Raw genomic sequence first — 22,676 nt, 5'->3', positions numbered from 1 at the left:
ATGACCTGCCCCTATTTCCAAATTCCGAATCCTTTCTGTTTTTTTAATCCCCAGCCCCTAGACCTCAAAGGTGGTCAGAGTCTGACTACAAGTCCTCACATTTCCAGCGGGGTGACTGGGGTGGGGGTAAAGTTGTTGGCAGGGAAGCTGAAAGCCCCAGGCTAAAGTCTCAGCCTTCCCACTCACTCACCCCCATCCTCTGCCCCCACTGACCCCCACCCAGGCCTATCCACCCCTTCCCCCCTCCTATCTCCTCCTCGGGGTAATAGACCCCGACATGCCCCCAGGCTCGTCGGGCGGCGCCAGGTGAGACTCCCTCCACCTGGGGAGAGGGGAGCCAGGCAGGGGCTGGGCGCGGGATGCGCGCGGCCTCCCCTTCCAGGGAAGGAGGGCGGGGCTGCGCGCGGAGGGACCAATTGGGAGGGGGGCTAGCTGTCGGGAAGAAGCGGCTGAGTCCGCACCCCTCTGCTCCCGCACCCCCACCCTCCCCGCCTTAAAGCCCCGCGGGGAGCAGGTGGCGGCCAGGGTAGCCAAGCAGAGGAGCCGCAGCCGCAGCCGCAGCAGCAGCTGGGCGCCCACGGAGGACATGAGAGCAGGAGCAGCGCCACCCGCACCATGCGCCGCCCGCCTCCGCTGCCCCTGGCCGCACTCTGCCTCTTGGCGCTGCCAGCAGCCGTCGCCGCCTACTTCGGGTCAGTCCCTTTCCCCCCTTCATCTTCCCTGCCCCACCCTCAGTTTCCTCTAGCTTCTTCTTTTTCTCACCCCCTTCCAACAGCAATAACAACTTTCCTTTGACCAGTCGTCTCTGTGCCTCTCCCGGTCTCAGAATCCATCCCTTTCTCCGTTTCTGCTCCATCCCGGACTGCCAACCATGTCTTGCCCTGTGTCAGACCCTGATTCCTTTCTTTCCTCTGTGGCCTCTGTCCCAGGCCCTCATCTGTGTTACCCCCCCTCCCACTCCACTTTCTCTTCATCCCATTTGATCTTCATCCTGATCTCTCTCCCGTGTTTCTGACCCCTTCTATCTTCCCTTCCGTCCTCTCTCTGACTCCGATACTCGTCTCTTCTCGGTGTTCCCCTTCCCTATCTCTTCCCTGGGCCCTCGTCTCTAACCCTATTACTGAATTTCTCCGGTCCTTCCCCTCTCCACTCCTGACTGTTCTCCCCGCGGATCCCTCTCACTGATCGGTGCTTGTCTCTCCATCCCGCTTCTGCTCTTGCCTCACCCTGCTGGGAGTACCCCTGTGTTTGTCTCTGCCCTTCCAGAGGTGTTCTGCTTGGGATTATTGTCTCCTTAAGTAGGACAGGTTGGAGAGATGCGGAGGGCAAGAGTAAAAAAAAAGTTCTGGGAAATTGGAATGGAAATAAAATTGCAACCAAAGGGATAACTAATGGGGGGAGGGGTGGTGCGGGGCGAGAATGGGAGAAGGACGGAATGAAGGAAAGCTAATAGTGAGGTAGGGAAAATCTGGAGAGGATCTTGGGATTATTTGCCTGAGAAGTCACTTGGGAGTCTAGGACCCTTGGACAACTGGATTACTTTTCAAAAGCATTTATTCAGTCATTTCAGACTCTTCTTGATCCCGTTTGGGCTTTTCTTGGCAAAGGTATTGGAGTGATTTGCCATTTTCTTCTCCAGCTCATTTTGCAGACAAGGAAACCGAGACAAACAGGATTAAGTGACTTGTCCAGGATCACACAGCTAGTTACTGACTCCATGGCTGGTGTGCTCTATCCGCTACACCCCCTTTCAAAAGCATAGTGGAGGGGGGGAATCGGGTTGGGTAGAAGGGACTTTCAGTAAGGAGAGACAGAGAGATAGAGCCAGAGAGGGAGGGAGGAGAGACCGACAGAGAGAGGGAGAGACAGATACAGAGGCAGAGAGAAAGACAGAGATACGGAGAGAGGAGAGAGAGAGAAAGAGAAAGAGAGAGAGACAGAGACAGAGACAGAGAGAGAGACAGAAAGAGAGAGACAGAGAGAGAGAGAGACAGAGAGACAGACAGAGAGACAGAGAGAGAGAGAGAGACAGAGAGAGAGAGAGAGACACAGAGAGAGAGAGAGACAGAGAGAGAGAGAGACAGAGACAGACAGAGAGACACAGAGACAAAGAGAGACAGAGAGAAAGAGACAGAGACAGGGACAGAGAGGGAGGGAGCAGAACGGATAGAGAGAGGGAGAGACAGATACAGAGGCAGAGAGAAAGACAGAGATATGGGGGGGTAGGGAAGAGAGAGAGAGAGAGAGACAGAGAGAGAGAATCAGAGCCTCACAAGGGAGGATGAAGAGATTAGATTGGAATAAAGGAGGAGTTTAGGTGATGATTTTTCTCCTACGCTGGCAGAAGATTCCTTGTTGCTTGCAGGGAGTTTCAGAGGCAGGAACCTTCCCTCCCTCTGGGGCTCTGTGACTGGCTGCCCCAGGTTTATATCTTCACCTTCCCCCTCCCTATCCCATCCCCCATCCTAATACCTGGTAGAGACACACAAAGTTCTCAGAATGCAGGGGGCTGGAAATGAGAGACAGAGGATGAATTTGAGGAAGAATCTGAATTAGAGATTCAGGCACCTGTAATGAATTAGGTCCAAATTCACTTGAGCAAATCATCCAGATAAAGGAAAGTTTGTTGATTAAATGGGAAGGTTTGCTAGACTGGCTACATTAGGGATAAGGGAATCAACTGCTGGATGTTTTCAAAGAAGGAAACTTGCCAGTGGGGTGATCAAGATACAGGCTGACAGTCCAGCCCTCAGGGTTGGAGGTGAAGGGATGAGAGGCTTGTGACTGGGATCTGAAGGGGCCTTAGGCAAAACAGGGTATTTTCTTTTCTTTTTTAAAAAGGGCAATTTATTTTTCAGGGTTATTGAACTATTACCCAGATATCACATGGCTTGTTATCAAATAATTTCAAAAAGATAATGAGGGCAAATCTGGTGATCTCTAAGATCTCTACAACTCAAAACATGATTCTTTGGTTCTGGTGGGGAGAACACTATCCCATAAAGTAATTACATGTAGCAAATGAGAAGCCCAGTATGACTCAACTGGGCACAACATAGGGAAGGGGAGGGGGTTTTGAAGGGTGTGCCACCCTATCCTTTTTCCTGGTACTTTATTGTGAAAACAGCACTGGCTTAATGAGGATTGGCATGGATTTTAGTGCCAATCAGTAATTAGCTGGGTGACTTTGGAAAAGTAATTTCCCTTCCCTAAGCATCAGAGGAAATCACTTGTAAAACAAGAGGGTTAGACTCAAATGATCTTTAGAGTTCCTTTTGGTTCTGATATCCTGTTTTATCATTAGATATGATGGACCTTTGGAGAAAGGACCCAGAATAATAACTTTGAATCATAATGTTCAAGATGCCTTGTATGGAGTGGATAATAAATACACATTGATTTGACTATCAGAGTGGGAAGGAACTTTAGAGATCATCTCAGTCTAAATAACCCCATTTTACAGAGAGGAAAACTGATGCCCAGAGAGGGGAAATAAGAGTTCAGGGAAAAGAGAGGTTCATGGATTTAGAGTTGGAAGGAATTCTAGAGGTAATCTAGTTCATTTTAAAGGTGAGGAAGCTGATTTAGAGATATCTCATGACTTGCCTAAGGCCTTGTAGGTAGGAAGTAAACAGAGTAAGGTCTTCTGCCTTTTTTTTGGAGTTATCAGGTGGGAAGTGACCTGCAAGCTTTTGTGTTCTTGTTGGAACCAACCTTAGGTGGAAACTTTAAATTCTGACTGAGGGGGAGGAATTGGGGGGGGGGGCAGGGGAGGGTGGTGGTTAAAGGGAAGGGAATAAGCATTTATTTAGCACCTACAATGCACCAAACACCATACTAAGGGCTTTAAAAATGTTATATCATTGGATCATCTTAACAACCCTGAGAGGTATGGGGGGTGGGGGTGGGGATGGGAGGAGGAGGACTTTTGTGAGACAGGATGGGCTCATGATCCTAAGGGGACCTTGTTCACATTTATACTGGACTACCCCAAATCAATCAATCATGTGAAAGGATAATACTTCATTTTTTCTACATTAGCTTCCTTGAAACCACCCCTACTCTGAAGGCAGAGGCAGCTAGGCGGTACAATGAAGAAAGTACTGGGTTTGGAATCAGGAAGACTCATCTTCCTGAGTTTAAATCTGGCCTCAGACACCTACTAGCTATGTGACCCTGGGAAAGTCACTTAACCATATTTGCCTCAGTTTCCTCATCTGTCAAATGAGCTGGAGAAGGAAATGGCAAACCACTGCATTATCTCAGCCAAGAAAACCTCAAGTGGGGTCATGAAGAGTTGGACACAGCTGAAACAACCAAACAACAAAATTCTGGAGCTGTTTGTTTTCAGTGAAGATTAATTATTCCAGCACAATAAATTTCTCTAGTGAACTCACTCCCCCAACAATACCCAGGGACTGTCCTCCTTGAAAATCTCAACAACAAATTGATATTTCTTGGTTTCAGAGCAGATATCAGAGCAAGAATCATTTCTACACTCTTCTGTCAAATGCCATTCTTCAGTAATTTGGTAGTTTGGGTAGCATTTACCTCTTGTGTCTGCAGAGGGGCATTTGGTGGGTTGGGGTGGTGATGCTTGGGACTTAGGACAAGAGCTTGTCCCTGGGACATGGGATTCTGTGGGCTATTTGTAAAGGCTTGTTTGGATAAGGGTGGATAAGAGTAAGAATGTTTGTTCTAACTGGAATTAGAGGCATCCCAAAGTGGAAAATATAAGGTAGTAAGTTCACTATCCCTGAATGTGTCCAAGCTCAAGTTAGATAACTGCTTGACAGATGTTGTAGAGAGGATTCCTGCTGAGATTCAGGTTGAACTCTCTCCTCTGAGGTCCCTTCCAACTCTTAGTCTCAGGCTCATTGATCTAGGGTTTGATGGGATCTCAGAGGCCATCTATCTAGTCCTCATTCCTCAAGCAAGGAAACTGAGGCCCAGGAAGGTTAAATGATTTACCCAAGGTCAGTAACAATAATAATAATAACAACAACATTTATATAGTACTTACTATGTGCCAGGCACTGTGGTAAGCACTTCACAATTATTGTCTCATTTGATCTGCACAACATGGGGGGAAGGGGATTAAAGCTATTATTATCTCCATTTTACAGATTAGGAAACTGTGGTAAACAAAGGTTAAGTGACTTGTCCAGGGTCACACAGCTTCTATCTGTAGTAGCCTGCTATAATGTTAATGGGATATAAGATCTTTCCCACCCATTAATAGGCCTCAGGTGGAGCCCATTAAGGGAAGTTTGCTTAGGGGAGGCTTGCTTGTAGGAAGGCTTTCACACCTTTTGTTGATTTCCAATTAGGCACTGAGTCAGGAGGTTGTGATGCCCTCTGACTCTAAAAAGGGTATATATATATATACTCTGAAGTTAGCATTTGCTTTGGGGCTCTCTCATTGGAAGTATTTTTGTGATTTGACCAGATGAAAGTCTGGGTAGCCTTAAGGAGACAACCCCCCACCCTTTGAAAAACACAGATGTTGGTGCTTCTCTCTCTGGTAACTATGTTTGTATTGCCTTGGTCAGACAGCTGGATCTGTCTATTAATCTGTGCTAATTTTTCAGACAGCTGGAAGGCCTGTCTGTTGGTATTTATTTCTCTGCTTGTATTTTCTCTATTTTCTTTGTTTGGATTTTCTCTGAAGTTCAGGGTGCTGACTTTTCCCCTGAACTAGTGAGTGCAATTAAAAAATATTGTTGACCCCTTAAACAACTATCTTTCCTAGTAAAACAGATCTAAGAACCTGTGCCAGCAGCCAGCCTGGGTATGCCAGTGTGGTTGCAGCTACATGTGCATAGAGGTAGTAAAGTTCTCCAATTTCAGAACCAGTGCTCTTTTCCCTGTACCCCTGTGAGTCTATAAAATCTGGTGTAATATTTGCTGATGTGTAGTTGGATTTAGGAAACCTAAGTGGAGAGAAGAGACCTATTTTTACTATTTTTCTAAATGAAATTAATATTAGAATAGGTTTTTCTCAGACCTGAGAAAGATGTCAAATTAATCAAATCATACTTGTTATGGAAGTTTGTTCCTTGGATCACAGGACCCTTATAGGATTCTAGATTTAGAGATGTGTAGGGACATATGCTAGCAAATGGTAGGGGGTGGGGGGGGGCTTCAGGTAGAAGAAGGTGGAGATTAAGCAGTGTTCTGAAGGAAATGAGAAATTCTAAGATGCAGAAATGAGGAGAGAGTACATTCCAGATATGGAGCAACACAAAGGCTTAAAAATGAGAGGTGGATTGGCATATGAGGAGGAGCAAGAAGACCATTTTGGATGGCACATCAAATTTAAGAAGGAGATTAGTGCACCATAAGGCTAGGAAGGAAAGTTGGAGCCAGATCACGAAGGGCTTTCACAAGTCATATTTGATTTGCGCTATGTTGACGTTATGCTGATTTTTTTCTTTCTTTTTGTCTTTAAAATATTTTTTTTTTGTGTTTTTGCTCTCTAGGAGGAAGAGGGGGAGAGATTCTAAGGGAAACTATGGTGATACAAAAAAGGACATCAATAAAAACTTATTTTAAAAAAATAGGGAAAAGGGGCAGCTGGGTGGCATAGTGCATAGAGCACTAGCTTTAGAAGCAGGAGGACCTGAGTTCAAATATAGGATCAGACTCTTTGACACTTACTAGCTATGTGACCCTGGGCATGTCACTTATCCTTGATTGCCTCTTCCTCTCCCCAAAATAGGAAAAATCTATATTTGATCCTAAAGGTAATAACTAGGAAACCATTTGAGTTTATTGGATGGGGGGGTGATATAGTGGTACCTGTCCTTTAGAAAAATCACTTTGGCAGCTGTGTGAAAGTTAGATTAGAGATTGGGAAGTACTTGAAGCAAGGAGACTAATTGGAAGGCTATTTCAATAGTCCAAGTGAGAAGTGATGAGGGCCTGAAATGGAATGGTGGCTATATAAGCAGAAAGAAGAGGATGAATGCAAGAGATGTGAGGAGGCAGAAATAAGATTTGGCAACAGGTTGGCTATGTGGGCTAAAGGAAAGGGAGGAGAGAAGGGACAGACAACACCAAGTTTGTAAACCTGGGTGACTAGGATGTTTGTACACTTGGTGGTAGGTGTGAAAGAGGGGAGGGTCAGAGGGGAACAAATAATGAGTTCTGTCTTGGACATGTTGAGTTTGAGATGTCCATGGGACGTCCAGTTAAAAATATTTAATATAAGCAGTGAGAAGTGCAGGGCTAAAATTCAGGAGAGAAACCAGGGTCAGATCTATGAATTCTGGGAGTCTTCTACACAGAGATGATAATTAAACTCCTGATAAGGGATGAGGTCACCAAATGACAGAGTATAGAGAGAGAGAGAACAGAAGAGAGAACCCAGGGAAGAGCCTCGGGGAATACCCACAGTTAGGATCCCTGATATGAATGTTGAACTAGCAAAGGGCCTGAGGAGGAATCAAAGGAACATAGTATCCAGGCAGTTAACTGGAGCAATGGGTCAACCACCAGGCTTGGAGTGAGGAGAGAGAGAGAGAGAGAGAGAGAGAGAGAGAGAGAGAGAGAGAGAGAGAGAGAGAGAGAGAGAGAGAGAGAGAGAGAGAAGGGAGAGGGGAGAGGGGAGGGGGAGGGAAGAGGGGAGAGAGAGGGGAGAGGGGAGAGAGAGAATAGTGTCATAATGCAGGGAGAAGAGGATAGACAGGAGGAGAGGGAATTCTAGAGTATCAAATGGTGCATAAATCAAGGAGAAAGATTGATAAAAGGCCATGAGATCTGGCTATAGGAAGTCATTGGTAACTTTGGGAAGGAAGTTTCAGTTGAATGATGAGGCTGGAAACCAGATTGTAAAGGACTAAAAAGTAAGTAAAGGGACAAGGAATAAAGACAATTAATAGAGGTAGTTTTTCAGAGGAATTTGCCTATGAAAGAGAGAAAAAGAAAGTTAGAATGATAGTTTTAAAGGACAGTAGAGCATTTATGTTTGTTTAATCATTTTCAGTCATGTCTGACTTTGACCCCATTTGGGGTTTTCTGGGCAAGGATACTAGAGTAATTTGCCATTTTCTTCTCCAACTCATTTGACAGTTGAGGAAACTGAGGCAAACAGGGTGAAGTGACTTGCCTAGGGTTACACAGCTAATCGTATCTGACTCTGGATTTGAATTTAGGTCTTTCTAACTCCAGACCTCGTTCTCTATCCTTTGTGCTGCATAGATACCCTATAGTAACATATAGTAAAGGTTTGGATTTTTTTTTTAATTTGGGAGATATATTTAGGTAAAGAGCCAATAGGTGAGGAGACAGTGTAGATTAGAATGATAGGAAATATGATTTTAGGGAACAATTTGCTGAAGGCACCTGGTGGAGTTAGAATAAAAGAGACATGGAAAGAGATTGACCTTGACAAGAAGGGTGACCTCTTCATATAGAATAAAGCAGGAGAGAATGAGGGATGATGTCCAAGAGTTTTGAGATCTAGAAAAGGGAAGAAGAGGAAACATAGTGAATGATCTCTATTCTCAGTAATGTGTGAGGGGAGGTCCTCTGCTGAAAGAGTAGGAGAAGCTGTTATGAGAGGTTTAAAGAGAGTTTGACGCATCTCTGTTAAGTCATGGAAAGGAAAGTTAATTAGGAAAAAGTGACAGGATTGTCTTAGTGCAGTGAGAATCCAGTTAAAATTAGGTAACAAATTTGGGGTGGATCTAGTCAGCAAGGTTATGTGATTTCCTCCAGCTCTGGTTGGCAGTAAAAGAACAAATTAAGTGTATGAGAATAATCCAGAACTAGGGTTTGGCAGGGTATGAGTTTTAGAAGAAAAAGAGGACTGGGGGATTCCAGAGTAGAGCTAAAACATCAATTGATAACATTTATATAATACTTTCATGTTTGCAAAGCAATTTACATATATTATCTCAATTGGTCCTCAAAACAAACCTGTTAGGTAAGTATTAGTTTGCCAGCCAAACAAACATCAGATAGCCCTTGGAGCTCCTTATGGTAGTACTATATTATAAAGGACAATATGGCATCAAACTGGTTAACTGTACAGTAGAGATTGGCAAGGGAGGAAGGTAAAATTAAAGGCAAGGGTGATGGCCTGGGAGAGTGCTGGGATCTGAAGGATTGGAGATCCCAGTGAAGACAAGAGTGGTTTTAGGAGGAGTAAGTTACGGGAAGAGGTGGAATGATAAGAGGTTATGATCAGTCTGATAAAGGGATTTCAGTGTTTGATCACTGAAGTGGAACACTTGTGGGTGATGGTGAAATCCAGGGCGTGACCATCTGTGTGTGTAGACTGAGGTTGTGGGAGTTGGGAATACTGAGGAGCTAGGAACTTAGGGTATTTGAGGGGTATTGAACTTGCCTACTGTGATGGCAGGGCAAGCTAGATGGTGCAGTGGATAGAGCACCGGGTAATCAGGAAGACCTTGAGTTAAAATTCAGCCTCAGACACTGACTAGCTGTGTGACCTTGGGAAAGTCACTTAACTTTTATTTGCTATAGTTACTCAACTGTGAAATGAGGACACACCAGAGAAGAAAATGACAAAACACTCTAGTACCTTTACCAAAAAAAACCCATGGACAAGTCAAGCATTGGACATAACTGAGCAACTGAGCAACAGTGTTATAGGTAGTGAGGAAGACAGTGGGCCTTTTACTGAACCTCTTGAGAAAAAAGGGAAAATTACTTAGGGAATGATAGATAACTGCTCCTAGGATCTAGATTAGGTGATACATTTGAATGGACTGACCCTCAAAGGAGGAGAGTCTACTGCATGATGACAGCAAAGGGAGAGTGTTGGCACAGGGGCATTGAATAGGAAGGAGAATTCTGACTTTTCCTCCAGAGCTTGTGCATAGTGTATGTTCCGGGCTGGGCCTGACCCAGGTCCATCCCCTGGTAGTTTAGGTTCAATATTTGAATGATATGAGAAACCTTCTCTGAGACCATTCAATAGTTAACAAGAGGAGTTCTACTCTGCATAATAGCAGAGGAAGGATATTCAGCAAGGGTATGAACTGAAGATACCTTGAGCTGATTCAGTCAAGTGAAGCCCCCTCTCTGGGTTGCCAATGGTAGTCTGCCAGTCAAGCATCAGTCTTGTATCTTCTTGTGGCTATTTTGTACTTAGGTCACCAGGAAGTGATAGCAATAACTGAGCCAATGAGAACTTAGCATGGTTTTAAGGAAAAACTAACCTAACTTAAAATGAGGAGGTAGAAAATGTTAGGATATCATTCCACCACCAGGTTTGAAGAAAAGTGTAGTGTGTGTTGGAGAGCATGACTTGGGATGCAAGGTCATCTGAGGGCATCTGGTCTGATCATTTCACTTTGCATCAGTTCACAGAAGTCTTCTCAGGTTTTTCTGAAAGTATCCTGCTCATCATTTAGTATAGAACAATAGTCCCCCATCACAATCTGGTTCCTACTTTCAAGGAGTTTCTAATCCAACTGGGGAGATATATATGTACAACTGCATATACCCACAACAACTTTGCAACATATTAACTATAAAGTGATCTAAGTGTCAAAGGGAGTGGTAGGAATGAGAAAGAGGTCAACCCAGGATCCTGAGAGGAAGAAATCTAAAATGAAGATTGCTTTGTTATCTATGGAATGGGAACTCAGGTTAGAACAGTATATGGAAAGCTAAAGTTGAGGTGAATGGGGATGAAAGAATATGCAATAGAGTTTGGGAAAGGATGACAATCTTCGGCAATTCTGATTTATCATCACAAGGATTGGGAGAGAAAGAGGTGGTGTGAGTTTGTTAGACAGAGTCTAGGCAGAAGGCATAGAAGTATTTAAGTGATTTTGGAATAATTGGTATCTCGCTTCCATCTGTTGGTGTCTCAGAGAGCTGCATGTACTGTCAGACAGTCTGACACAGATCTAGCATGGTGATCTACACATAGTAGTGTTTAATAAATATTTGTTTAATGAATGACTCTAACCTATGAGGACTCATCTAACTTCTTAGAAGCTTTTTCTAGCACACTAAACTCTATATTAGGTTCTATGGGGAAAAGGGAGAGGATAGACAAGGATGAATTTCCTTCCCCTCCCTCCTCCAAAACCCCCACAAGAATCAAGATGTATTTCCTACTTTCTTTTTGTTACATTTATTTTTTCTTAATTACATGTAAACAAAAATTTTTAACATTCTTTTTAAAACATTTTGACTGTCATATTCTCTCCCTTCCTCCTTGCCTTCCTCGCTTCCAGAGAAGGCAAACAATTTGATCTAGATTATACATGTAGAGTCATGCAAAACATCTCCATGTTGCAAAAGAAAATTAAGACCAAAAATACCCTACCAAAAATAATAAAGTAAAAAAGTATGCTTCAATCTGCATTTAGACTTTATCAGTTCTTTCTCTGGAAATGTATTTCTCATCATAAATCCTTCAGAATTGTTTTGGATCATTGTATTTCTGATAATAACTAAGTGATTTACAGTTTATCATCATAAAATACTGTTGTTACTGTGGACAGTTTTCCTGCTTCTGATCATTTCACTTTGCATCAGTTCACAGAAGTAGGAGGGGTTTCTTCTGGAAGCTGTTGGTTCCTTCTGGCTGGAGGTCTTTACACAGGAGACTGAGGTGTTTTTTCCCCAGGTTTTTCTGAAAGCATTCTGCTCATCATTTAGTATAGAACAATAGTCCTCCATCACAATCTGGTTCCTACTTTCAAGGAGTTTCTAATGCAACTGGGGAGATGCATACATACAAGTACATATGCCCACAACAAGAACTTTGCAACATAATTAACTATAAAATGATCAAGGAGAGTGGTAGGAGTGAAAAAGAGGTCAATCCAGGAAACCTTTCTGGAAGAATCACATTGTAGACAGAGAACAATGACTAGTCTGTCTCTCTTTAGTCGATCAGGGTATGTTAGGCCCCTTTTCCAGCTTTCTAGAACCTGTAATGGAAAAAGCATTTGGGATAGAGGATATGGTTTGAGCCGCAGAGCAGATGCTTCCAGGGGCAGTCACTCAGGTGTGTTGTGGAAGGAAGAGGGGAGTTTGGGGGTAGTGACATAACAGGTGTCCTGACTCTAGGTTCCTGGGCCTGAGAAGGGGAAGTAAAGGGTCTTATTAGGAGAGGGTTCTTCTCTATTACAATATTTTGTCCTTCCTTCCCTCCTCTTGTGGAAACAAAAATAGGAGTAAAAACCCTATCTAGCTTTGGAGAAGCATTTGATGTCAGTCTTTAACATCTTAGTGTGAATTTCAGTCACTAAGCATCTTTGCTTCAGAACCTTAGATAGTGAAAGAAATGTGGCTTCATCACCATCATTATCTATGGGTCAAAGAAGAGCCTCTCTCCTCAAAACTAGGATGAACCATGTTATCTGTCTACTTCTATTAAAGATCAAAGTCAGGCACTAATAGGCTAAGTATTCATCAGTAACTGGTCATTCTTTTTGACCTTACTAGTGGTCTTGGAGTGACCTGATAACTAGGGCCAATCCTCAGCAAAATTATGGAATCAGAGAGGTTTTTCTCCACTCTCATCTACCCATCATCTCCTTTTCCCTGTGACATGCCTCATGCCTCCAGGTACTCAGTGCTCAATTCTCTCCTGATCCAAACATGCTCTCAGGAAAGGAAGCAGCACAGGTCATTCCCAGTCTATCTCAGTGCTTCCTTCCTCCAGGTTTCACAGTGAAGTCTGACTTCTCCTTGTAGCGAGGCATGTTGGAGAATTTCAGACTTCCGGAGGAGGGAGAGAGCTGTTTCAGCAAAGGTGTCTTTCTGAGAATCTCAGTCTCCTGTGTAAAGACCTGCAGCCAGGAGGAACCAACAGCTTCCAGAAGAAGCCCCTCCTACTTTTGGACAGCTCTAATTGTTATGGAGTTTCTCCTCCTGACCAAAAGCTGAAATTTACCTCTTTCAAACTTCCATGTCTTGCTTCTAGCTCTGCATTCATGGGCAAGGACGAGTCTGTCTGGTCTCTTTTCCAAATGAAAGCCCTTCTGATGTTTGAAGACAGCTATAATTTTTTTTTCTTGCAACAGTTAGGTGGCACAGTGGATAGAGTGCTAGGCCTGGTATCAGGAGGACTCATCTTCCTGAGAACTCAAATCCAGCCTCAGACTTGTTCTTGTTTGTCTTTCATTCTCGAAGAGGACCATGACATGAGGGAAGTGATGCCATGACATGAAGTGTCATGGATTTAAGTAAGGAAGGGCTGTGCAAAGTCACCAGCCTCACTTTCTCCTCCAGAGCCATCTGGGTCCAATGGCGAGATATAGATCAGGATGATTGGAGATGGCCCTGGATACAGTGGGGCACTTTGGCCTTTTTAAGCTAAGGTCTTTAACAGTTTGAGGCAATGCCCATTCAGTGATTAAGGCTAGGTAAGAGATGAGGCAGAGTGTGACCCTGGGCAAGTCACTTAACCTCTGTACCTCAGTTTGCTCAGCTGTCAAATGAGCTGAAGAAAAAAATGGCAAACCACTCCAGGATCTTTGCCAAGAAAACTCCCAAATGAGGTCATGAAGAATCTGACACGACTGAAAGGAATGAACTACAAAAATTTTATCTTGTTTATATCTTTTCTTCTTCAGACTAAACATCCCCATTTCTTCAGGAAATCTTCATGTCCATGATCTCAAGTCCCTTCATCATCCTGGTTGTCTTTCTGAATTCCCATCTTATCAGTCCTTTTTTTTTTAAGATTACCTTCTTCTCTCTAGAATAGGTGCTGGGGCTGGGGTGGGTTTATGAAAATGAATAGATTACTCTTCTCCATATAAATATGAGCCTGGGTGTTTTTCAGGTAGGAAAGATGGGTGGAGGAAGAGGATGGGCATCATTGGTACTCCTGGAAATCAAACATAGAGGGAATTAAGCAAGAGAGTTTTATCTGCCCATCTCGTTTATTCTTTTCAGACAGGATCCTGCTGCTGCCTCTAAGGAGTAGGTGAACAGGAAAGGCAGAGATTGTAATGCTTCATCAGGATCTCCTAAAAATGAGTGCCCCACTCTTCAGATCTTTCACATCCAGACAGTCATAACTTCCTTGTGTTCTCATCTTATCATAGGAGCATAGGATTATAGCTTTAGAACTGGAAGGAAGGGATATTTTAAGGCCATTGAGTCCAACTCCCTCATTTTACACATGGGGAAACTGAGACTGAGAAAAGATAAGTGACAGAATTGAAACTCAGTTCTTCCTGACTGCAAGTCTAGTCCTCTTAACCACCGTGTCTTAGAGCTGCCTCCTCTCTGGCGCCTGCTCCAGTTTTTCCTAGATGGGCATTAGCTAATGTCACTCTAATTCCTGCTGAGATGTTAGCTGATACAAATCTCTAAGGTAACTAACTATGCTTTTTAACAGGGTCTTCAACCCAGAGGCAGTGTGATGTAGTGAACAGAACCCTGGACCAGGAGCCAAGAAATCTACGTTTTAACCTCTTCCCTCTCTGTACTTCAGATTTCTTCTTCCATAATAATCCATTATTAAATGCTTAAAGCCTAAAGGGCCATGTTAGGCCCTGAGGGAAGATATAAAGTTTAGTTCAGACTAAGATTAGTCCTTGCCCTCACAGAGAGTGCACTTCAGTAACTATAGATGAGTACAGAGAGAAGTCAAAACAAAGTGCTATGTGGTGTTTGAAGAGAAAGGTTATCAGCCAGAAAGAGGAGGTCAGGGAGGGAATCCTGGAGGAAGAGGCATTTCAGTTAGACTTTGAAGCATTGGTAGAAAACCAGCATGCAGAGGGAGGAGGGAAGACAATCTAGGGAAAGAGGACAGTATGAACAAATACTTGGAGGCCAGAAAGCATGGGCTGTGTATGTGGGGGCAGGGGGGAGGAAGGATTGGCTGGAGTACAGAGTACATGGAGGTACATAGTACTGGGAAAATCAAGAAAGGAAAGCAAGGTTAAGTTATTATATCTCTTTGATAATTAAGGTAAGCCTAAAATGAAAAGAGGAGAGACATGATTAGATAATGTTTAGGGAAGACCATTCTGGTAGTGGTATGAAGGAAGAACTATTAGGATCTCTCTCTTTCCCTCTCCCTCTCCCTCCCTCCCCTTCTCCCCTTCCTCCCTTCCTTTTTTGCTCACTCCCTTCCTTCCTCTCACTCTCTTCCCTCCTTTTTCCCTCCCTTCTTCCCTTTCTTCCTTCTTCCCTCCCTTTCTTCTTCTGTTCCTTCCTTCTTTCCTCCCTCCTTCCCTTCATCCCTCCCATCTCCCTTCCTTCCTTCCTCCCTTCCTTCCTTTATTTCTTTCCTCCTACCTCCCTTCCTTCCTTATTTCCTCCCTCCTTTCCTTCTCCTTTTCCAGGGACTTACCATATTGGTACATGACTTAGTGTAAAGACCTAATCAGCTTTAGCCCACTGTAGCTCAGATCTCCCAAGCTCAGGCATTCTACCACCTTTAGTTTCCCAAATATCAGGGATCACAAATGTGTATCATTACACTCAGCCAGGATGTCATTTCAATAGCCCAGACTGATAGAGATGAGGGTCTCTATTGGGGTGGTAGTAATGGAGATAAATGTAGAGGTTATAGTGTGGCCCCCTTTCAACTCCCTGCGTTGGCCCAGAATAGTGGCTGTGGTCCCCTCCAATTCATAAGAGTCAGTGAACTAGTATGATGTGGTAATTGATTAGATATGTAATGCAGAGGAGAGGGAAGAGTCAATCATAAATCTGAGGTTGTGAATATGGAAAAATGAGTGAATGAGACTTCCATGCACTGGAATAGTGAAGTTAAAAGGGGAGAGGGGTGGAAGTCAGTTCTTTAGGGAAACATAAATTTCCTTTTGGACATGTAGAATTTTGAGGTGACTTTGGGATATCCAATCTGTAAAATGAAGGAGCTGGAGTTGATCAGCATCTCCCAAATTGTGCCCTATACAACCCTAATGTGCCTGTGCAAAAATTTCAAGATTAGCAATATTTTAATATGTAGCAAAGATACTTATGTATGACAGTTTTCAATATGAAAGTAGGCTCTATTGGCTCCCAAATTTCATTGATTTCTCTCTAGATTCTGAGTTTTCCGTATTACTAAACCTAGCATTTGTAGGTTCCACCAGTATATTTTAAGCCTCAAAGTAAAGTTTTAATTAATTTGCACAACACTAAATTAGATGATCTATTGGATCCATTTCTGCTTAGCATAAGGGAGAGGAAGATAGGATTCTCTTCCTCCACTGTACCTTTCACAGTCACTCACAGAATGTAGTGTCTCATGATGAGATTTTAATGTGTTAACAAGACATACTATCCTGTGATCCCTTTATGATGCAGGAACATTTCTCTGATTGAGTCAAGTAAGGAACAATTTAATTAGGGCAAGCAAATTAGCTGGAATTTCTAGAGGCTTTATTTGGTTAAACCCTGGATGAATATTAGAGCCCTTACTGGTGTGATTCCTATTAACAATCAGCCAGAAGACACAATTAGCTCTTAGCAAAAGCATTTACTAAGATGGCATAGTAAAAACAGTAATTTAAAAAATTACCCCCATAAACCTGGATACACTCCCATAAATACACATAGTATCCACGGGAAGAGTGGGCTCAAGCTTAAAGTACAATGGTGGTGAAGAACATATATAGAATAGATATATAGTCATGGCAATTCACAATTCCTGATATTGCAGGGCCTGGAAGGTCTTTTTCTCTCTTTGTAGAGTCTTTACAAAATTCAGTTTGGGTTCAGTGTCTCAGCTAGGGAGTTGCTCAGTTTTTTCCCCGGTAGGTTCTCCTTTCAACAGCTTGACTCTCTTTTTTTGCTGCCAGGGGTTAAAATCCTTGAAACTGCTTTCTTCTTCAAGTGACTGTCTCTCTGTTATCTATTTCAGTCTGGAGTGTGTCTCTGCTCCCTGCTGGGTACCCAGCCTCTTTCTAGTCAAGTAGCTCATTTCAAAGCTGCATGGCCTACTGGGGAGGAAAAGAGAGAAATTTCCCACTTTCCTCCCTTGCAAGGGTCTTTTCCACACTTTGACTCACAGGCTTAGAGCTTTCTCCCACTCTCTGCTGAAATTCCTCTAGTGTTTAGCTATTTAAAGCCTCTAGGGCCTTGGCTAATTTATTTGCACAGACAGTCTCTTTCTTGATTAAATCTGAAAAGTGTTCAATCCCCATAAAGGAGTCACAGGATGTTCAATCTTGTTAATATATTAAAACCTCATCCTGTGTGTGACTCTATTGTGTGGCTACATCAACTGAACTTTGAGGTGGGGGATGGGGAAGAAGTAGTATGGATCACATCCTCTCCACCTCTAATGGTGGGAACTGGGGACATATGGTAGGTCAAGGGAACGAGGGGGAGTTATTGCCCTGAAGTCATAACACCTATGTATGGTCAACCCTAAATGGGATAAAAACAGAACCTGATCAAAACCAAACCCGAGCTTTCTGAGAAGACTGTCCCGCTTTCAACTTGAGTCTTCTCTCCCCCACTCCCTCCTACCATTGCCGGGGGAAAGAGAGAGAAGGAAGAAGGGAGGAAGAGAACTATTTCCTCTGCAGGTGCTAAACTACCCACACTCTAAATACTGAGAGTTGTTGAGATGCAAAATATGCCCATCTGTACGGAACTGCTGAAGTGTTTTGTGCATATGCATGTTTCTTTATTGATGCTGCTCCATGCAGGATGGGAAAGCAGTTGAGCCTGCTGGCTTTGAGACAAGAAATGGATCTATTCAGCAAGGAACACAAAGCTCACAGCTGGGATGAAGCCCATTTCCCCCCTTTGTGACTAGATGGTAGGAGAGGGAAACAGAAGAGGATCTGGAGATTGGCAGTGGGTGCCCATATGCTAATCTTGGGCATACGGGCGTAACTTAGTGACTCTTGAGGGAGTAGGGGGCGGAGCACTGGACTTTTTTGGCCTCTTATTAGTCATATGATCTTAGATAAGTCATTTAACCTGTCTGAGCCTCAGTTTTCTCCTCTGAAAAATGGGCAAAAGAATACTGGCTCTGCTTCATGGGGTTGATAGAAAATCACTTTGTAAGTGGCAAAATGCCATATAAATGTGAACTATGTCATTGTTATTGTTATCATTTTTCTTATAACATTGGACCAGGGTAGAGATTTGTAGGGAGAGTATTGACTACTTAGGGAATGTGGAGTGTATGTATCTGGAGTCAGAGCACCTTGAGGGAATCTGGAATTAGTATATGTCTGACTTTGGGCAAATTGCTTCTGCTCTCTGGACCTCAATGCCCTCTTCTGTAAATTGAAAGGGTCAGAGTAGATAATCTATAGGGTCCCTTTCAACTATAAATCCTATGATCCTAAAGCATTTCCCTTCTGAGGTTATGGATGTTAGTGATTTGTAGGATGGTATATTTAGAGATGAGAGACCTTGGAGGTATCTTAGAGGTAGAGCAGTAGATGGAGCATTAGGTTTGGCTTCAGGTAGACTCATCTTCATGAGTTCAAATCCAGCCTCAGATACTTACTTGCTGTGTGACCCTGGGCAAGTCACTTTACCCCATTTGCCTCAGTTTCCTCATCTGTTAAATGAGCTGGAGAAGGAAATGACAAACCACTCCAGTATCTTGTCCAAGAAAAACCCCAAATGGGGTCATGAAGAATTGGACATGACTGAAAATAACTGAATAGCAACAATAACAGATGAAAGCTCATTTTATAGTAGGAAGGAAGGGAAAGAGATAAGGAGGATTAAGTGTTTACTATGTGCTATGCATAATGAACATTTTAAGTGAGTAAATATTTTCCAAATGTATTAGTTTTAATTTCTAACATGGTAAATATTAATAGACATAAATCACATAAACAAAACTCTTTGGGGTTCTCAATAATATTTAAAAGGTAAAGGGGTCCTGAGACCAAACCAAAGTGGAATGGCCTGACTCCAGAAGCAGTGAGTTCCCCCTCTTTGGAGGTCTTTAGACAGAGGTTGGACAGTCCCTTGGGTATATAACAGTGTTGTAGGTGGTGCAGTGGACAGAGCACCAGGCTTGGTAACACTCATCTTCTTGAGTTCAAATCTGATCTCAGACCCTTGTTAGCTGCGAGGTCCAGAAGTCAGGAGCGAAGCCAGGAGGGGAACAAGAGCTGACTGGTTTGGGACCCTCCACAAAATGTAGGCCACAGAAGGAAAGAAGAGGCTGGCCCGGGAGAGGGACACCCTGGAAGAGAGCAGAGAGGTTCTAGAGTAGGCACTGAGAGAAGTTCCAGCATGGGGCTGCTGCTGAGGTGTGGTTCTGGAGTCCAGACCATTGGGGGAAGGCCAGGAGGGGAAAGAAGGTGGTCAAATGACTTGCCCAACATTGCAGATAGAGTACTAAAGGCTGTAACTCCAAATCCAGTGATCTTTCCAATGAACCATACTCCCTCTTGAGGTGAGATGAGTATCGAAGCCCTGGAAAGATAATGGGCCCCGAGAAGGAACAAATGGGATCAGAAAGGGAAAGACCGATGGGAAGAAACTGGAATGAACAGGTGCAAAATTCCTGATAAAAATAGAAACTGATTAGTGGGTTGAGACTTCAGTCTAGCCTAAGCCCTGGTGAGGATCTAAAGCTAAAACTAAAGTTAGAAAGTCTAGAAAATGCTGCTTAACATTTTTATCAAGGACTTGAATGAAGGCACAGATAGAATGCTCCTCAGCTTTGCATTTGATACTAAGCTAGGAGAAGAAATATAATAGATGAGAGAACCAGGATTTTCCCAGGCCAGAGCAGCAGTTCTCAGCATGTGGTCCAAGGACACTCAGGGTCCCTGAGACTCTTTCAGGGGATCCTTGAGGACAAAACGATTTTCATAATAATACTAAATTGTTATTTACCTATTAAAATACTCCCCTTTTTCCAACTACATATCAGTGTGAGGCCAGATTTCTTCCATGTAATTTAAGCAAAACAGTAAAGCACAACAGTTTGGATGCAAAAGCAGATATGAGAATTCTACTGTCTTCTCTTAAGTCAGATATTAAAGAAATTTGCAAAAAAATATGTAAAACAGCATCTTTTTTCTCACTAAATAGTTCAGTTTTGAAAAATATGATTGTCATTAAAATTTTATTTATGTTAACATATAATGGGTTGTTATTTTTCAAATATTTTTAAATGTATTAGTTTTAATTTCTAACATGGTATAATATACATAATGGTATATATCCTAATATGGTATAAAATAATATATTGTATTTAATATTGATATAAATCACATAAACAGAAAGCTCTTTGGGGTTTTCAATAATGTTTAAGAATGTAAAGGGGTCCTGAGACCAAACAAAAGTGGAATGGCCTGACTCTAGAGGCAGCGGGTTCCTCCTCCCTGGAGGTCTTTAGGCAGAGGTTGGACACCTCCTTGAGTATTACTGTACTGGGAAGAGTGGTATTGTAACCAATCCACCCCACTTTAGTCTTGATACCTTGTTGTTACTGTTGCTGTTGTTCAGTGTGTCCAACTCTTCGTGACCCTATGGACCATAGCAAACCAGCCCTTCCTATCTACCACTATCTCTCAAAGTCTGTCCAAATGCATTTTCTTTGTTTCCATGATACTATCTATCGAATCTTCTGCTGTTCCTTTTTCTTTTTGCCTTCAATCTTTTTACACTATACCTTAACTTGTCTCAATAGCAAGTAGAATTTTGACAAAGTTATAAAAGGCCTTCAGAGTGGAAAAATGCTGCACAAAGATGGAGAAAACTTGGCCATGCTCCCTGGCATTGTCCACTAAGTTAAAAAGGGACTGAATTCCAGAAAATGGGACAAAAGTGGAGTTATAACTAAAGCTCACTCAGAATGGTCTTGGTGGTTTCCTTCCTCTCTTCTTCTCTCCTCCCCTTTGGCTAGAGGAGGACTTAGTGAGCTTCAAGTGGTCTGGAAGATTTTGGATTTCCCATTTTCCCATTGGTCACCTAGTCAATAATTGAAATCAAAAAGCATCTAAATGCTGGGTTTATGTGTTGTTTATATGCCAAGCATTTATTAAGCACTTATTTCTGACAAGGGCTGTGCTAAGCAACAGGAAAACAAATACAAGCAAAAAGAAAGTCTGCCCTCAAGGAGCTTACATTCTAACAGGGGAAGACAGGACATAAAAAGAAGCTGAAAAATTGGGTGGAGGAGGGCAGAGCACAATGGGAGGATGGTGGAGAAACAAGAATGAAGGAGTGCATTTGTGGCATTGCTAGATCAGTTGGTGTCATTGTCTAGATTGGAGCCAAGGACATATGTACACCAGACTTAAGGGATACTTCTTGAGCAATATAAAAATGGGAGAAAAGGATTTCCAGTAAACAGGAACTGTGAATTTCCCCTTTGCCATATGTGGCCATTTTGCCCTGAATGTACTTGTGAGAGTGTATAACAGACTCTGGAGGGGGATACTTTGTACTAACTGTCATTACTATTAGTACCACCTTAGTAAATACACTTTCCTAAAAGCTACCTAAGACTGGATAACCAAATTGGTTCCCAAAATTATCATCTTGGGGAAAAGCATATTGTTGAGGGCTTATTCTGATGCCATTGCAGAAAGCCAACCCCCCAACTCCTCAGAGACATCTTTAGAGCCAGCTCTGGAACTTCATCTGGGAGTAGTAGTTAGGATCAGGATCCTTGGAGCTTATTTGGCCTACAGTGGGGATTCCTTTCATGTATTGGTTGGACCAGATCAGGGCTTTTTAAACTTTTTACACTTGTGACGCCTTTTCGAGTTTCAGCAGCATTTGTTGGAATTGTATGGCATGACAACAGGTGCAGTGCAAAGTGAACATGCTTTATGTTCATAACCAAGACTACAGTGAAGTTACAAAATGCAACAAGGACATTTGCTGCCAGAAACACCTCAGATTCATTACACATTTGATTTTTAATTTACTTTTGGTCATTGTGCATTCAGAAACCTTTTACTGCTGCCAAATATTTCATGACCTCATATGGAGTCATGACCCACAGTTTAAGAAGCGCTGGACTAGATGACCTCTGAGGTCCCTTCCAACTCTCAAATTCTGTGTCTCTTCTATCCTTTGGCTGCTGCTCCTGCTTTAGGTCACCAACCCCCTATTTATTCTCCAATTTTTCTAATGGCAGGCAGGCTTTGCATCTTTAAATCAATTGGTCAATACCTCATATGTACCCAGATCTATTCTAGGCACTTACAGTATGAAACAAAGTTCTTGCCTTTAGGGAGCTTACAGTCTTGGTTAAAAGACAACACATAAGAATGGAGAAAAGGACATGATGATACAAAACCATGTGGGATAGTTAACCAGTGACCCATAAAGGTGACAATAGTTGACAACCTAGGACATCTGCTAATTCCTCTCTGAATAGCGACAATTAACTAGATGAACTCCTCCTATAAGTGGGCATACTTAACCAGTATAGAACTAGTGTAATGCAGTAATTACAGTCTGCTAGGTGACACAGTAGATAGAACACTGGGCTTAGAATCCAGAAGACTCATCTTCCTGAGTTCAAGTACAACCTTGGGCAAGTCACTTAACTCTTTTTGCCTCAGTTCTTCATCTATAAAATGAGTTGGAAAAGGAAATGGCAAACCACCAGCATCTTTGCCAAGAAAATTCCATGGACAGAGGTCCATGGGGTCATAAAGAGTTGGGTACAACAGAACAGCAATAATTTCTGGGAAGAACGTAAGAGAGAGAGTGCATTAACCAATGGGGAGAAACAGGAAAAACCGTGTGTAGGCCATGGCTCTTGA

At 42.8% G+C, this 22,676-nt stretch overlaps 1 protein-coding gene across 1 annotated transcript in view; it reads left to right on the top strand.

The window, feature by feature from the left end:
* Positions 1 to 615: 615 nt before the first annotated feature.
* The window catches only part of WNT9B (Wnt family member 9B), a 49,310-nt gene continuing 27,249 nt past the window's right edge, over positions 616 to 22,676 (top strand). The window contains exon 1 of the mRNA XM_069076847.1: positions 616 to 692. Coding sequence (XP_068932948.1) covers positions 616 to 692 — 77 coding nt within the window. The remainder of the gene's footprint in view (positions 693 to 22,676) is intronic.

This window comes from Petaurus breviceps, unplaced genomic scaffold, assembly GCF_028583685.1.
Source record: "Petaurus breviceps papuanus isolate PSGF00001 unplaced genomic scaffold, PetGlider_PUasm1.0 90925, whole genome shotgun sequence".
In the NCBI taxonomy this organism is placed as follows: domain Eukaryota; kingdom Metazoa; phylum Chordata; class Mammalia; order Diprotodontia; family Petauridae; genus Petaurus; species Petaurus breviceps.
The sequence above is the reverse complement of the archived record's forward strand: the minus strand, read 5'-3'. Positions and strand labels throughout refer to the sequence as shown.